Source organism: Bos mutus, chromosome X, assembly GCF_027580195.1.
Source record: "Bos mutus isolate GX-2022 chromosome X, NWIPB_WYAK_1.1, whole genome shotgun sequence".
Classification (NCBI taxonomy): domain Eukaryota; kingdom Metazoa; phylum Chordata; class Mammalia; order Artiodactyla; family Bovidae; genus Bos; species Bos mutus.
Genome location: NC_091646.1, coordinates 7454933 through 7472264, shown reverse-complemented (window position 1 = coordinate 7472264; position 17332 = coordinate 7454933). Strand labels below are relative to the sequence as shown.

General features: G+C 40.4%; 1 protein-coding gene across 2 annotated transcripts in view; it reads left to right on the top strand.

Moving 5' to 3' along the window:
- GRIA3 (glutamate ionotropic receptor AMPA type subunit 3) overlaps positions 1 to 16962 on the top strand; it is a 307649-nt gene extending 290687 nt beyond the window's left edge. Inside the window, exons 14-16 of one of the 2 annotated variants that reach the window (XM_005889307.2) lie at positions 8578 to 8692; positions 11301 to 11548; positions 16696 to 16962. In XM_005889307.2, coding sequence (XP_005889369.2) covers positions 8578 to 8692; positions 11301 to 11546 — 361 coding nt within the window. In that variant the 3' untranslated portion in view covers positions 11547 to 11548; positions 16696 to 16962. The remainder of the gene's footprint in view (positions 1 to 8577; positions 8693 to 11300; positions 11549 to 16695) is intronic. The other variant, XM_005889308.2, reaches the window with a different exon arrangement.
- Positions 16963 to 17332: the final 370 nt, after the last annotated feature.

Here is a 17332-nt window from a genome sequence, read left to right as displayed (position 1 = left end):
TGCTCCTTGAACTTACTCAGGTCTTCCCAAGAGCAAACCCTCACTTTCTTTCAAGTGGCTGCTGCAAACAAGGGACCTTTTTGCCTTAAGAACTGAACCAATCCAGTGACTACCAAAACCATTGATTTTACCAGATGGTGTTAAAGAATAAGTTCTACCACCGGAAAAAAAAAATTGTAATCCAGAAAGAAAATATTTTTTTAAATTAACCCATTTTAATGATTTTTTTTTTTTTTTTTTGAAATTGACTACGTGGCCTTAACACAGTTTCTATGATTAGGATGTGGTTATTTGCCTTTGGTGTTATCCTGATAACATGAATGTGTTTCTTATTGACAAATAATGACCAAATGTCCAACACCAGAGCTACAGAAAGAGCAACAGGAATGAAAAGCCAGAAGGTAAGAATGCTGCTATACAGTTGCCAAGAAGAAAGACGCCGCTGCAGTGGCAGAGTTAAACGGTATATGTCTGCTCTTTCTGCCCCACTAAGAGCAAATCATTTGGTTTCCTTTCATTTGGAGAGAAGATTATAGGACTACACTCTCTGAAAGGTAGGACAGCCATGGAAAAGAAATGCGAAAGATTTGAAATGATTGGAAAAGAAACACAAAAGATATGAAATGATTAAAACACATTCGATGAGGGTGGGAATTGAGGTTGGTGGAACAGGGTGGGGGCAGATTTCTTTTACAGAGAACAATTGAAATCTATTCTCTTTTGACTTTCTAGAGAGCGGTAAAACATTTGGCCCTTGGCACATGAGGCAAATCCCTATTGGTCAGAGGTGGCAAAGGGTGGTCCAAGTGCTAGATTCACCTTAAAGCTCAATTTCATCTGGCTTTGAAGCAAATATTTCTCAAAATACAGATCTAAGACAATAGCATCCATTACATTTTTTTTAAAAAAATGAGAGGGAGAGACTGACTCTGCTAGCATGTGCTGTCTAGCACTGCTGCTGGAAATGCAGAGAAGTGGATGAAAGCTGAAAAGAGTGGCGTGTACCCTGGAATGGCAACCAGAATTTAGCTTTCAAATCTGATAGGTAGACCCTATTTGCTGCAATCTATTGGCATGTAAGCTAAGACTGATTATTTTTCTATGGGTCATGGTCAATGGAGGGCTACTGGGAGAAAAGTAGAATGCTGGCACCCATTGGATTAAACTCTCAATGAATATTTTGCCTAGAATCAGGAAAATGAACTAGATGTCTTTCTTCAGAAACACTTGTTATGTGAGTTTCTGGTAAAGATCTGTTTTGGTCTGTCTTCTCAGTCTATGCCTCTCTTTCTCAGTATCATGGGGATGAACTAAAGAAAAGACACTTGTATGTAGTGAAACACAACCAAACGTGATAGTTTGAATGTTTAACGGATCTCAAAACAGGGTTTTCAAGGGACTCATATCAATTACGTACCTGGGACATTATCTGTGGCCACGTTTTAAACAAAACTAGCTTCTCCAGAAGCTTCACATCTTTCCTTCATGCCCTTCTCCCTGTCAGGGACAAATTGAGTAAGAAGTCTTCCCAGACCAATTGGGTTATGTCAGATTGTCCACGACCAATGAATTGTTCAGGTTTCTAGTTCTAGAGGGAGAGATTGGACCAAGGCCCAGTTTGGCAAGAATTCATTAGTGAAATTCACAACTTGTAATCAAGGGGTCTATCACTTTGCATTTGAGAGGTTATCATTTGGAAATGACCTGGCTTTATCCAAATATCTCCAAGTGACTTTGGGGGCTGCTTCTCTAGCACAGAAGCCCATCAATAGGTTTCAATCACTAGCATTGTTGGGTCCTTAGTAAAATGGCTCGCAGCTTTCACCTCCTAATGTTATAGGCATGCATTATTGAATTTGCTCTTTGCACTTACATTAAGTTATGATCTCATTAGCAAGGAGTTAAATAGGTTTAAGCTACATTTGTGAACTACATGATATAAATACTGTCTCAGAGTGAGAGTCTAGCAGCTAAGCACTGTCTAACTCTGCAAATCATTGTAGCTGCCCCTGTGCAATGAGGGTCACTTGGGTGGCCAGGATCCAGTATTGCCAGCAGTCATGTGTGCCTGCTCTCAGGCTTTCTCCAAGGGTAGAAAGATTAAAATAACTTAAGTCTTCATTCTCTTAGAATCCTGCATCCAGAAACCCCTGTGAAAATAAATAAATCGAGCTTCTTTAAAGGGGCTCCAGAATACTAATGTAGTCTAGGGCATAGCCTCCAACAACATGCCCAGGTAACCTATGGAAAAGAATATCAAGGACTCTGACTATATCCTTTTATCCAATGATGAATCTTCTCTTGGTTGGTCATCAATTAACTTCAACTTAATAGATCAAGTCCTGCCTGGGCAGAGATGTCTGTAACTGCCTTCCTGCCTGTGATTTCCTGAATGATACTAGGAGTTCTCCAGAAAAGGCTAGGGAAACAAGTGAGCAATTTGAAAAGGTGAACTGTCACCATGAAAACCTGAAATATCTTCAGTAGAAAAGCCAGTGATAGATGGCTTTTCTCCCTCCACTGGACTGAAGATAATTTTTAGAAGTTGTTCCAAAAAATCACTAGGTACCAAGAAGCAAATGCAGTAACTTGGAGTGAGCTTTGGATAAATCATAGCATAAGGGGAGGGCTTCCAGCTTAGGCTGTGATAAGTTTCTGTTATCATCATTCAGACATTGTGTTCTTAGAGCAAGTTTGTAATAAATGTTGCAAATACACCATCCTTACTCATATATTTCTTTTACTTCTCCGTCATCTCCTTGTCTTTCCCTCCATGACCTACGTATTTACACATATATCTGTCCTTCCTAAGGGCACCATCTCTTGGTATAATTAATTAAACAGACATTTGCTCTTTAGGTGTCCCTGCTCAGAAAGGAGAAAAGAAGCCACTTAAACTAGAATATATTGCACAGTCTCTCAAATAGATAAACCTTACAACACCCTCGATTCCTATATGTTTCAGGCCTAGAACTATATCCATAGTACAAACCTTGTCTCTCAACCCTTCTAGGAACACCATATGGAGGAATCAACTTGGTCACTAACTCACGAGGCCATTTTTTCTTCTTTTCACTATGGGAAAACAGCACCCTCACATCACTTTCTCCACATTTCTTTCTTTATAAAAAAAGAATCTAACATGGCTCAAATCTACGTAGTTTAGGTATTTCCTGAAATCAAAATTAAAAAATAAATTGGACAGTTCCTTTGAAATCAAAATTTTTAAGTACTTAAAAAAAAATAAGCAGTTTCTACTTTCACAGGAGAAAAAATTTGTTCCTCTTATCCTAAAACTGTCTGCATATGTAACACTGGCCGGCACTAAGATGACATTGAACTTTGCAATGGCTGGCTCATAGCTCCCAGAAATGAGCTGGGAACCTAGACAACCGCCACCTGGGGCTGGATGCCCTGGATTAATGAGCACAGAGCTTTGTTGTTGATTGTTGCCAGGTGGGGATGGCAGAGATAAGCAGAAATTTGTATCAGCCAGTAATGTTTTCTTCAAAAATAGAACTCATTTTCAAGGCATTATGAATTACATTACTACCCCAATTTCAAAAAAAAAACTGATGCTACTTCATGACTGCTCCCCACACTCAGGAACCATCATTCTGTCTCAGGTCAGTGCTCCCTCCACATACTATTAACTGACTATCTAGGTGACACTTACTATTATCCCCTCCATCTGGTCCATAATCCACATACATTTTTATGCTATAGGTGCAATTTACAGCCTTTCCATAGGAGGAATTTACACCCTTTCCTCCACCCAACCCCCCAGACCATTATTTAAACCAAACAGAACAAAGAGTTGGAGTTTATAAACAGTTACACTCCGCTTCCTTTCCCATTTCTCATGAAGCTTTGTATTTTAATAAGGAAGTTTCCTCCGTCTTAAAGATGTGAAATTCCCTTGATGGAATGTCATGTACCAGTGAGGAAAATATTTGTGGGGGGTGTTCCCAGACCCCCTGAAATTACAAAGCACTCCTGTCCTCTCCCAAGCTCTACGACCTGTGTTTTTGTTTTGTTCTGTTTTGGTTTTGCCTTAAGAGGACTCCACTCAGGAAATACTCACAGCAAGCCCTTCAGAGGGGAGAATGGCTAACTAATTTCCATGATACGAATCTGACCTACTTTGTTTAATTCTTTCCATTCTCTATTGAAGCAAGGACAGTAAATATTTCTGACTTCTAATTCTCTTAGGTACCCGTTAAGGGCCTGCAGTCATAGCTCTGAAACATAGCCCTGGAGACATACCACCGCACCACAGCGGTGAAAGGCCCCAGCTGCTGGACCTACCCTTGCTAGGCTGAGAGTTATTTGGAAACTGACGGTCCCTAAAGAAAAAATTCATTATGAACATCCAAGTTCTAAGAACAAAAACAATGCGGGCTTGCCACCCCTTTTTTTGTGTTCCATTGGTGAAGGTACAGTGCAGAGTTGCATGGATATCAATTTGCCTTCTGGCCTGCCCAATAATTTGCTGTGCAGGCTAGAGCAGATTACTTACCCTTTCTGTGCCTCGATTGCTTTACTTACAGAGGCCATGAATCTACCTTCTTAAAGTGATTATTAAACTTGACCAATAATAATAATTTTATTATGTGTCAAGTGCCAGGCTGGAAAACAAAATGCTAAAAGAGCTTTCTATTAAAATATTTCTTGAGAGAACTATTCTAAGTGGGGAATACAAATATATAAGCTATGGTCTTTCCACTTGAGCAACATAGTCTAGGGGGAAACACAAGGCCTGGGCACAAATAATAAGGCAAGATAGAAGAGGAAGAGGGGGAGAGAAAATATTAGGGTGAGGAGCAAAAATGGCATCAAGAGGAAAGTGACATTTAAAGTGACCAATTGCTCACCTAATTCTACTTTCTTTAAAATACCAAATTGTATGTGTCTGTGTGTATGTGTGTGTGTGTGTGTTTTGGGAGGGGAAAGTCAATACATTTGGTTGATTTGAATTGAGTTTGGCAATACATCCAGTAAGGTACAGTAACAGAGAAAATTATGTGGATAGAAGCAGTTTTTCTCTGCCATCTTGGGAATTTATTCTACCCTGCAGCAACATACAATTGTAGGAGATTTGGCCTTTAAAGTACTTTCTTTTCTTGGCAGCTATCCTAACCTTGTTAAGTGGTATTATCTGTGATTTCTGATTACAGCTTTTATGCTGCTTGGCTGTGCTGCTGCTTAAAATGTTTGTTTCTCTTCTTCATTTTTATTTAGAAGTTCCCAAATGCACATTGGTTCCCTGCCAGATTTCATAAACCCTATGATTTTTTTTTTCCAATCAAAGACTAAACTTCTAAGGATATATCATTTGTCAGATTTCCCTGAAGTTCTGGGGCATCAGATGAGGTTTGGATTGTCTAAGGCAGGGTTTCCCAGCCACAGCACTATTGACATCTGGGGCCTTGTGGTGGGGGCGGTCCTGCACACAGTGGGGTGTTTAACAGCATCACTGGCCTCTACCTACTAGATGCCTATATCGCCCCCCTCCCCAGTTGTGACAATGAAAGATCACTCAACATTGCCCAGTGTTTCCTGAAGGGCAAAACAACCCCTAATAGAGAACCATTGCTCTAAGGCAACCTCCACTGTACAGACTATGGTAGTAGAGAGCGGTTACCAACCATTCTGAGGGAGCCACTCCACGGCCTAAGGCAAGGGTAGGCCACTTGTCAGAAAAGCAGGATGCTAGATTGCTGACCTGGATGCTAAATGCTCAGCCTGGATGTTGACAAGAGTGGAGGGTGGCAGCCCAGAATAGGCCCAGCAGAGGAAAAGCCTTCCCTCCTTTAAAACCAGTACTTATTTGTCCCAGGACCCCTTTACACAGTTCAAAGTTATAGGGAACCCCCAAAGATTTTGTTCATATGTATTATGTCTATTAATGCTTACCATATCAGAAATTAAAATGGAACAATTTTTAAATCATGTATTAATAACATTTAAAAATAATAAACCCAATGTATATTCACATAAATAGCATGCTTTTTAAAAAATCAGTGAGGAGTGGCATTGTCCTATTTTTGCAAATATCTTTAATATCTGGCTTAATATAAGAGAATAGGATTCTCATATCTACTTCTTCATTCAATGTGTTGTGATATCACATGCCATGTTACCTCCAGGAAACTCCACTGTACATCATGAGATAATAAGAGTGAGAAAGGCAAAGAACACCTTAGTATTAATACCAAAATAGTTTTGACCTCACAGACCCTCTGATGAAAAGATTTCAGGGATCCTCCAGGGGTCTCTGGACCAGTTTGAGAACCACTGCTCTAAACTAACATGCCCCACTTTTATCAACCCTAGCTTACTTAAGTGTTGATAATTATTTTTAAACCTAGGATCTCTAGGGAGAGATCTCTATTTGGACCTTAGTGTGAGTGCCTTTAATCAGACTGCTCTGTTCCTGAGATCTAGTAAGAGCAGCCATAACTAAAGAAATTGAAGTCATTTGAAGAATACAGTAGCTTGAAGGAGGTCAGGGCCTGGTAAGGGCTTAGTCAGAGAGCAGCATGAAGACACTGGGCCCTTTGCAGTAAGAAAAGAGGAAGCATGAAAAGGAAGAAAAAAATGCATTATACTTTTTCCTATGGTCCTGAAGGAATCAGTGACGTATCTGTTATTGAAAAACATCTCCCCTGCAATCTGAGCCAAGTGTTATAATCCTGAGCCTGGATGCCAAAATGTAGTTTAAGGCATAGCACTGAGGGAGAGGTGGTGGTGATAGAGGAAAAGATTATAGGAGAAAGGAGAGAGGAGGAGACTAGACAGTGGAGACCAGGGGAGAAGGCAATTCCAACACTCATCTCATGGCCATAGACGGCCTGTCTGTTCTTTAAGAAAAAAAGTCTAAGATGACTGTCACAGCTAATAATATCCTAAAGAGGCTCGCATTTTTATTTAAATAACTTTTGTTTCTTTGCGTTCCAAGCAACTCTGGCCAGCACTTGAGAAGCCTAAGCTTCTGAGCATTGATTGAAGGAACTTGTTTCAAATATAAAAGGACCTCAATTTCCTGGTGATATACAAAAGATAGATATTCTGGCTGCCAAGTTCAGTACTAACCAAGAAAGTGTCACCTCCCTGACACTAAAGGTTTATAGTTTTACAAATCCTAAGTACTCTGAAATTGCCTATTATTCTTACATGATGATCTGTTTCTCAGAATATCTCGAGATGGACCTTCTGCTCTCAACAGCAAAGAGGAAAAGAAAGGAAACAGGCTTTGGGGATGGTCTGATAGAGAACAGATCTCTGTGACAACAGAAGTCTTGTCAACGATTGGGATATGTTGATGGGTCCATGTTACCCAAAATAAACTCAGAAATTCTATGGAATGTTCATAGTTACACAAATATACCTGTTTCCTCCTTGAAAATTGGTAGCATTCAGAAAAACAAGTACTAGTACTGGCAATATTGTTCACATGAGTCTGAACACACAGTAGTTCATAGCCTCATAATACAAATATGCCACCCCCTCTCTATAATGCATTTTAAATCTAAAGTTATTAGAGATCCTATAAGATTCATTAGGTCTAGAAAGAAAACTGTAGAAGTCATTATTCCCATTTTACAGCTGAAGAAATTTCCGAAAGAAAAAATCATTACCCTAGGACCAGTAGGGTTTCCTGCATTTACGCAGTGGCTCTCAAGTTTCATTTGACTGTAACAGCTTATCTAAACTTCCTCTACAGCACTGCCATAGAGGCGGAGTCAGTTTGCCATTTCAGGTCATGCCATATTAATAATCCATTTTAAAACAATCTAGTTCACCTTCTGGTGACCTGAGTTGGCCATAGACATACAACCATATCAGAGAGACAGCCGATCAGTAATTCAAAAACAATCCCTAGACCAGATCTCACACTGTTGAAAGTATTCTTATCCAGAACTCAGAAGTCCACATTATACTGTTAATATTAAGACCAGTATGGCATAAGAATTCAGTCTGGGGAGACATGTATGTAGTACAGTTTGTTGGAAGATCATTTTCAGCTGGACAGCAGATTTGTGTAATAAAGGACAACTAATCAGAAGGCGTGCTAGTCACATAGAATCTATCTTCTATTCTGCTGGAATTCATCCTTTTGTCTCCACATATGGAAATGCCTCCCCTTCTGGCCCCGTTCCCTTCCCCACTCCACCATAAAACTTGCTTTCTGTCTGGAAGTACAACAAGACACCCGGTTAGATCAAACCTAACACACCTCCATCACAAAGCTACTGCAAGCTGCCGCCGACGATTGTCACTGAGGGGAAACCCTCCTCACCCCACACCGCCTATCTGAGGAGTGCCTTTTTTCTATCCTCATTATTTAACAGTGTGTGCCGATTACTCAAAGCGATATGGGCAGGCCCTGGTAAATATAGCGTTGCTGTAGTGTTAATTTTTATAAGGTAATGCTCAGGTTGCCTGCAGTGTCTAAAATTACTCTGTGGCCAGGGCCCCCTGCTTTATCGCTTTCTATAGTTTTAAAGTAGTTTGAAGCTTGAATAACATAAAATAACATAATATAATGTTATTTATGTTATTTCCCACGTGAAGAACGCCTGTAAACCTTGCAGTATTGAAACTCAGTGAACAAGGCATCTTAGACAAGCTGAAAAACAAATGGTGGTACGATAAGGGGGAGTGTGGAGCCAAGGACTCCGGGAGTAAGGTCAGTCGCTGAAGGTCTTTTTGTACTGATTAGCAATCACATTTTGAACCACTGTTTATTTTCTACCCTAAAACGGCTTTCCTTCCCAACACACACTCCCTGACACAGTGGGACCCCTTTATAACACCAGCGCTGAAAGTTTAAGGCAAACACCAGCCTTAGAGGCCTGCCACGTGACATCACTCATGGACTCCCGGCAAGCTATTGTGATCAGGGAATTCAATCTGGCCCAACACATTCCCAAAGAAGTACAATCATGAGCTGTGTTATAAGGGGGTTTTACTGTATTTCACATTTCGAGAGTTCGAAGAGAAAAACAGAACAACAACCAAAAAAAAAAAAAATTCATCCAGTTGTGACAGTACTTTTTCTTAACCTCTTTACAGTTTCAGAGACTTTGTAGTTGCTAATGCCTTTGATTATGACTATATTATCTTGAGCCCACCTGAAAACAGTCAAAGAATTAAATAACAAAGACTGGCTTCTGTAAGCACAATGAGTAGCCTCCTCTCAGCTGCTGTCGTATTGAGTTCAGCATCTATTTGGATCTCGAATTTCATTAAGTCTGTCACACTTCTCTCTTCCAAAGGTGTTATTTGAATCTCTGTACGTAATACTTCTAAAATTCAGTCGCATGCTCCTTAAGGGTATACATTCTCAGGATAACATCACATTGATAAGCATGAAACACTCTTCCCCGCCTCCTTCCTGCCCCCCTAAGAAAATTCTTTTTGAGTTTCAATTTTTGCCTTTCCTTTTTTCAAACTAATATTGTGGTATCAGTTAATTCATTTCATGAAATGCCACTCATTTTCCTTGTGCAGTGAACCATTTTGCTACTGGTTTTCTACATCCCACAACAGGGAATTTTATGAAACTTAAACTGGAGGAACTTGAAACTTTGTTGCTACAACTTACATAAGTCATGCAAAGGACACTTTTCCCCCATCAAAAATCACATACATATACAAATCTAATGGGAGAGGGCAAGTTACCAGAAATTGATCCATTTCCTAATGGACTGTGGAATATCCCTGCAGATGGTTTCACCAGCCTCCTTAAGGAGGCGATCCATCATTTCATAAGTCACAGAGATTCTTATCACTTGTCTAGCTGTCATTCATCTTAGAAGAGAGACTCTTTGCAAGGTTGTTATAGAGATGAGGCATGTCCATACCCCTCTTCCCAAAAATGCGATTCAATTTCAATTGGCCTTTTTGTTGAAGTAAACAAGTACAGGACTGGCGCTTATGAAAATCGAATCAGAACATGGCCAAATTATCTTTATATTTAATTCTTTACATGATACTAGGACCAGCTGAGCTCCAGTGTTGAGTGTCAGCCATAGCCATCATCTGCTAACTGTGCTATCATTTGAATGAGATACTCTATTCACTGGCTTAACAATGTGGGTATTCCCTTTTATTGTATTCAGCAGCAAAATGGTTACATTCCCTCTAAAAAGACTACAAAATGCTATTTTATTTTATTTTTGTCAAAGAAAGGCTCCTGGCCCTTGCTGTGTCCTACCTCAAGGTAGGGCTCGAGGCACCAACTTTTTTCTTTCCATTGTTCAGCAGTTCAGTATCTGCTTTTTCATACAGGCAGATAGCTTAGTCAGATTTGCATAGTTTGACCTGAAAGTCACTGACCGGCTTCCTTGATTTCCCCCCACCCCCCTTTCCATTTTAAATAGAGATCAGATAAGTGTAGGGGTTTTTTTGTTTTTGTTTTTCTTTTTGTTTTTTTCTGTTTATTCTCTACATTCCCTGGAGTAAAAGCTAAAAATGAGCTGGATTTTTTTTCAATCATCAGACTCCTGGAAAAGTTTTCTGATTTGTATGGAGCCAATTCAGGACCCATTGGGTCCTCCTGAGGGTTTCCTTAAACTCCCAGGAAGCGGGAACAGAGTCAATTCATTGTGCTGTGCCCTTGTCTCCACAGCACAGAGATTTGCTCCCCTGAGGATGAGACCTTAGCAACCAGCCCCCACAGGGAGCAATTTCTTTCTCAACCACTGGGTGAAAAGAGCGAGCTAATCCTTTTTAAACAAACCCTTGTGAAGTAATTCCCCCCAATATGAATATCAGGAACCGCTAACATACTCACCTGCTATCTTAAAAACTAGTTGTTGACACAGGAAGAACAAGGGAGAAAGGGGTGTTGCGGGGCAGAGAGGGGAAAGAGTGCTTCAAGTTCCCAAATGAAAAGAGTGTTACATTAATAGAGATTATGTCACTGCTCAACTCTGGCAAACGGTGTTTATGCAAGCTGGCAGAGGACTAAATTGTGCTTGTGTTTACACTTCTGCTCCCATGGCCGAATGTTGTTTTATTTAGTTGTTGACACCATCTTGAGGTACTAAAGGATTTAAGGAGTCCAAATAAAAGAATATTTAGGTGAGGATCACAGCTGTCAACAGAAGCACAGTCTGCTGTCTTACTGGCCATTGTGAAACATCCACCAGTTGCCAGAGCTGAGTCATAACATTTACATCAATGTCTAGTTATTTTACGACTTAGAACTATTGTATACTGTTGCAATGTATTATAATGTTCCATTGTCTTTGTTTTCCTCAAGAACTAATCGCCTTGTTCATTTCTCTTAGGACAAGACCAGCGCTCTGAGCCTGAGCAATGTGGCAGGCGTTTTCTATATACTTGTCGGAGGTCTGGGGCTGGCCATGATGGTGGCTTTGATAGAATTCTGTTACAAATCGCGGGCAGAGTCCAAACGCATGAAACTCACAAAGAACACCCAAAACTTTAAGCCTGCTCCTGCCACCAACACTCAAAATTACGCTACATACAGAGAAGGCTACAACGTGTATGGAACAGAGAGTGTTAAGATCTAGGGGTACGGTTAAGGTCTAGTACACTAATCAGCTTACGTTACTGTACGTTAATCTCTTTTATTTTTCTCTTTGTTTTTTGGTCTGGTTTATTGTTTCAAGAATTGTCTATTCTTTGCAACCATTTAATTCTTTGAAAACAACAGTTGTGCTTTCTTGTCAGACAGTAGAGCTTTTCTAATAGCATCCTTGTAATTAAATTGTGGTCTGCAACCTAAGAGGAAAAAAAGTTCTCTAGAGCAGCACTGTTCAATGGGAATATTTACAAGCCACATTTGTGAACCAGATGTGTAATTTAAGTGCTCTGGTAGCTATTTTCAAAAGTAACACAAGTAATGGTAGACATATGGTATTTTGCATTTGTCAAAACCTATAGAATATACAACATCGAGAGTTAACCCTTAATGTAAACTATGGACCCTGGGGGATAATGATGTGTCAATATAAGTTCATTAATTGTGACAAATGTACCACTTTAATATTGATAATGGAAGACAACAAGTGGAAACAGAGACTATGCGAACTCTCTGTACTTTCCACTTAATTTTACTGTGAACCTAAAGCTATTCTAAAAAATAAATTTTATTAAGTAAAAAAAAATTTTTTAAGTAACACAAGCAAAATTAATGATATATTTTTTAACTCAGTATATCTGAAATATTAGCATTTCAACTTGTTACCAATGTAAAAAATGAATGAGGTATTTTACATTCTTTTTTCATACTAAGTCTTAGAAATCAGGGGTGTGTTTCACATAGATACTTATGGCACGTCTCAACTCTCACATTAGCCACATATCAAGTGTTCAGTAGTAACCTGTGGCTGGTGACTGCCACGTTGGACAGTGCAGCTATAGAGAAAGCAGCTCTCTGGAACTGATGTTAAAATGAAAATGGAAATGGGGAGCTGCCCCCTTGAGAAAGGCAGTGCTTCTATAGGGGTGTGGTGATTCACTTAAGTGTAAACCTAAGACAATTGCTTTAATCTGTGAGTTCCTTTGTTGTCCCTTTCTTGGAACTGATGTTCATTCAGGTAAGTGTCTCCCAGAGGACAGTCTAGGACCCCTGCTCCTGGCTGTTCCCAAACTCATACGTTAATGAGCCTGATTGATGCCACCTTGACTCTGGCAGCTACAGCCAAAACTCACTAATAACTCAGACATGTTCAAAGGCAAGCTTGAGTTAGGATAACATCTCCATCTCAGAAGTGTTTACAAGAATATGTTTAGTTACCTTCAAGTGCATCTGTCATCAATAACATACCTATCGAAAGTGGAAATGAACAATTAGCAACTTCATAGCTCTTATTGTAGGTGGGAGAATTTTTACTTCATGAGTTAATGTCTATGAGCTTCAATTTCTAAATGCATTTGTGCTTTTGACCTCCACATATTTCATGGTGTGGATCTCAATTTAGCCAAGGTTTAAATATTTCCTCCACATAAATCACTTGTCCTCACCACAGATGGCATTCTTTTGTTTGACGAAGTTGCTAGTTGTTCTTTCCTGCTGCAGACCTCCTGTCACAACATATTCAGTATACGACTAACCCACTAACAAAGTGCTCCCATTGCATTGCTGAATGGATCAAAGATGGATTCATCTGGAATTAGCATTGTTTGCATGCAAGCATTTCATGTTCCAGTGTGCTTAAAATATTTTACTCTTGAGTAGGTTAAATAGGCCCATTAGAACTGGGGGCATGTTATTTGCTTCCTCATAGGATAGTACCCAAGTGATTTCAACCTAGGTGAATTATCCCAAATTCAAAGATACTGGCATCCAAAGAAAAGAATACACCTGAAATCTGCATATCAGTTTTCCAAGTGCTCTCACTCTATTGCCACAGTTGTGGTAATGGGGCAGAAAACACTGGCTTGGCCAACGTTCGGAGTTTTTCCATAAAACCTGAACAAACTTTTTGGTCAAGCCAATATTTTCTCTTTTAGGAAACTAAGCACTGGCCCTATCAAATGACTTGCTAAAGGCAAGACAACTGAGTACTGGCAGTTCTCAGACTAGAACCCAGCTCTTTGTCCTCTTATAACTGTATCCTTCACTAAACCATGTGACCACCCTCCACTCATGGCCTGGTGGTCTCCAGAAATCTTGAAACCCCAATGGGATCCTATCACATGAAGAGCAGATCCTAAGTCTATGTCTTACTTCTTTACAAAAGTGTCTTCAGGGACTTCACCTAGCCTCCACTAGCCCTCCTTCTGATGTACTTGACACAAGGGTATATGTTCAATCATTCCTACTTCCGCAAAAGGAAGCTTTCAGGAGCAGGGCTTAGGATCACACAGCCTCCAGATCCTCTTTTTTATCAGCCATTCTATCTGAGTCTCTTGTTTAAGTCCCAGAGCAGTGCTTACCGACTGACAGTGTGCAGCAGGTCTGGGGTGGGGCCTGAGGTTCTACCCTGCTCACAAGCTCACAGGTCATATTGATGCTGCTGGTCCAGGGAGTAGTAAGGTTCTAGAGAAAGTTGTCTCAGAGCCTATCACTTAAGGAAGGAAGCGGGGATGGTGAGTGAGAAAGAGAGAGAGAAAGTGGGATCAGCAAACCTTTGGGCAGGGTGCTGCTGTCTTCCAGTGGAGGCCCAGAACACTCAACCCAGGGGGTGGGGAGAGCACAAGAAATGAACTTCCCGCAACTTCTGGTGCAGTGGCTTTCCTTTAGTCATCTTTGCTGACCCATTTTGTGAAGCAAGATTCAGGATAACTGAGGCAAAAATCACATTTGAATAGACAATGATACCAACACAGTTACAGCCCAGTTAGCTGGCACTGTGGCAGTCATCCCTAGGATGAAAAGAAAACCTGGGGAGAGACTCTGCAAACAAATGTGTCCTCCAAGTCTGTGAAGTCCCTAGACAAAAAGGAAAAGCCCCAGAGGATACCAGGGAAAAAACCTGACATGTGTCAGTCAAGACACAAAGGAGGCTGGACAGGAAATAGAAACCTCTCAGCTGTCCTCAGCCCGTTTGGTGATGTGACATCATGGGGATGTCGGTCTTCATTCATTCATCTTTTATTTCCCAAGAAGTTCTGGAATATCTCACAGGGACTTCTAATTTCTTACCTAGTTATTATGGTTTCCAGTTCTTAGAGTTGGCCTAGATCTGTCAGGGTCTATTCAGGGTCACAGAGATGGAGAAGCACCCTGAGATTTTACTTATATTGCTGATTATCAGAGCCAGCCTTGGGAGTTTATGGTACCAGTCAAATGACTCAAGAGCAAATCAACTGCAAGAATATGATCCAGGTGAAATCTGGTTAGTAAAAAGGCATCCTTGAAAGAGGAGGGACTCATCTCTCATTTGCTATGGCTGAAAGTAGAGTTGGGGTTATTGGACTCATTGTGGGAACCCATGCCTCAGACCCAGCCCTGGATCAGGAGCAGATGACCCCTTGATGACCTACTGTCTGGGTTACTGATCACCCACTGGAAGAGGGGCCTGAAGCATGCCTGAGCAGGTGAACAGCCATGAAGCATTCCAGACTCACTGCACCCTACGGGTGACTCTGCTCACTATTTTAAGAATTCTTTCCAATTTCTTCATTGCTGCTCAGAATTACTTCTGGCTTCTTTGGTTTCTTCAATATATTTGAAATCCTTCTCATTTTCAAGAGCTCAAAATGCCTGGGGATGAGGAAAAAGATTTCTTTTTTCCTCTAATACAGTTCTATTTAGTCTTCCTAGAGAATAACAACTTTGTTCATGCTGCCCATTTTGAAGGAATCTGTTTTCCTTCTGCAGCTATAGACATTCTTGCTGGGGAAGCGTTCCTGCCTTAGAGAGCTCATCTTATGTTAAGTGGTGATGTTCTTTGTCCCCAGAGGACTTTTCCTTCTGTGATAATATTGGGTTGGCCAAAAAGTTTATTCAGGTTTTTCCATTAACATCATACAGAAAAACCCGAACGACCTTTTTGGCCAACCCAATATTTCATCTACCTCTGTTTAAAAACAGGAAACAGAGGCACTGAGAGATTATGTGACTTTCCCAAAGTTATGCACCTGGGAAGTGACATCCCATGGCCAATAGGAAGGTCAGAAGGGACATTGACCTTTATGCCATAGATATAAACTTTCTCCAAATGTCTGAAATAGATATGATTCTGGACCATAGGGATTCCAAGGAAGTGGTTTACCTGCTTTCATGTTAGTCTTATTCTGCTTCTTTGGGTATTTTGGCCTTCAGGTGCATCTTTGACTTTATTTTTACAGATAATTTTATTCTAGGGCCAGTGGTAGACAGTGATCATGTCATTCTTTTGGGATAAAATTCAGAGTTACACCAGGAGAAAAAAAAGGACCCCATTAGTATGGACAGAAAGGATAGAGAAGATGGGTATGAACTTGAAGAGGAGGCAGGAATGTGGCCTTAAGTTTCCAGGGTTGGGGGCAAATGAAGCCCCTGCATTTTTGGAGGCATTTTAGTTAATGCCTCCAAAAAAGAGGGCAGCAACAGCATCTCCATCAGCCCCATGATATCAGGGCAAAGACTCCATGGAGGCAAGCTCCTTTGTGGATATCACTAGGGTTCTGCCTTCTTCCTGGAATGTGCTATCTCTTCAAAGTCCATGTGCTATTTTCTGACTTCAGTAACTAAGGTTGTAGATATCAAGAGAAAGAAGCTGTCACCTTTCTGGCAATGAGCAGCAAATTTTCTTCTCATGATCAAATGGATTTCAATTGAGCCAGCCATAGAAGACTACTCACAGTCTGTCCTAGGCAAACAGTCCCCTGTCACAGGTTCTGCGATCAGAATTCACTCTGCAATGTCATTGTCCTGACACTGTCATTGTCCTATACTGAAATGCCACTAAGGCCTTCTAGTATACCCACATCCTAAGTGATGAACGTTTTGAATTAGACTTCATGCAATGCCCATGTATTCCTTAGTACAATGCATAAAAAAAAAAAAAAAAAAAATGAACCTAATTTTAACCTATTGCAAAGTACTTGCTTCCAGGGAAAGAATTGAAACAAACCTGTTGCCTAAAGGCAGTCAAACAAGGTGCAGCCTCAGAGATGCCAGTTTGAAAAAACAGCTGTGGTTTTGGTCCAAGATAGACTGAGCTATAGCACACTTAGATTGCCAATAGAAAGCCCATTCAAACTGACATTCCCCCCTTTACTTTTCAGATCCCTTCCCACTGGAGGCAAGTGATGAGAGGAATCACCGAAAACGTGGCTGCTTCAAGGATCCTGAGCCAGATTCCACTCTCCTTGGTGTCGGGCATGACACGAATATTGCTGATGGTGCAATGACCTTTCAATAGGAAAAACTGATTTTTTTTTCCTTCAGTGCCTTATGGAATACTCTGAGACTCGCGACAATGCAAACCATCATTGAAATCTTTTCGCTTTGCTTGAAAAAAATTAAAATAAAACCAACAAAAAAATGGACATGCAAGATTCCAGTATGCGAAAACAAATGTTATTTTACAAAGTGTCAATTCAACAAAAGCCATTCTTTGATACCACTGCACAGTATACAAACACCATGTTCTTTAACACACATACACACAGACAAATTTCAAATTCCAATTCTGCGAACAGGCCCATCTCAGCTAAAATAATTAATTCGTCCTGGTTTAAAGAAAAAAAAAATCTGACCTCCCTGTCTGGGAGGAGACTGGCATTTCTTCTAGGATCTGCTGACAAGATGTTTTTGGTATTTCCTGTTGGTGATGATGTTCTGTGCATCCTATTTCCTTTCAACATTGCTGAAATGTGTATATCTTTAGAATGTAAATGCAACACTTCAGAAAATTCAAAC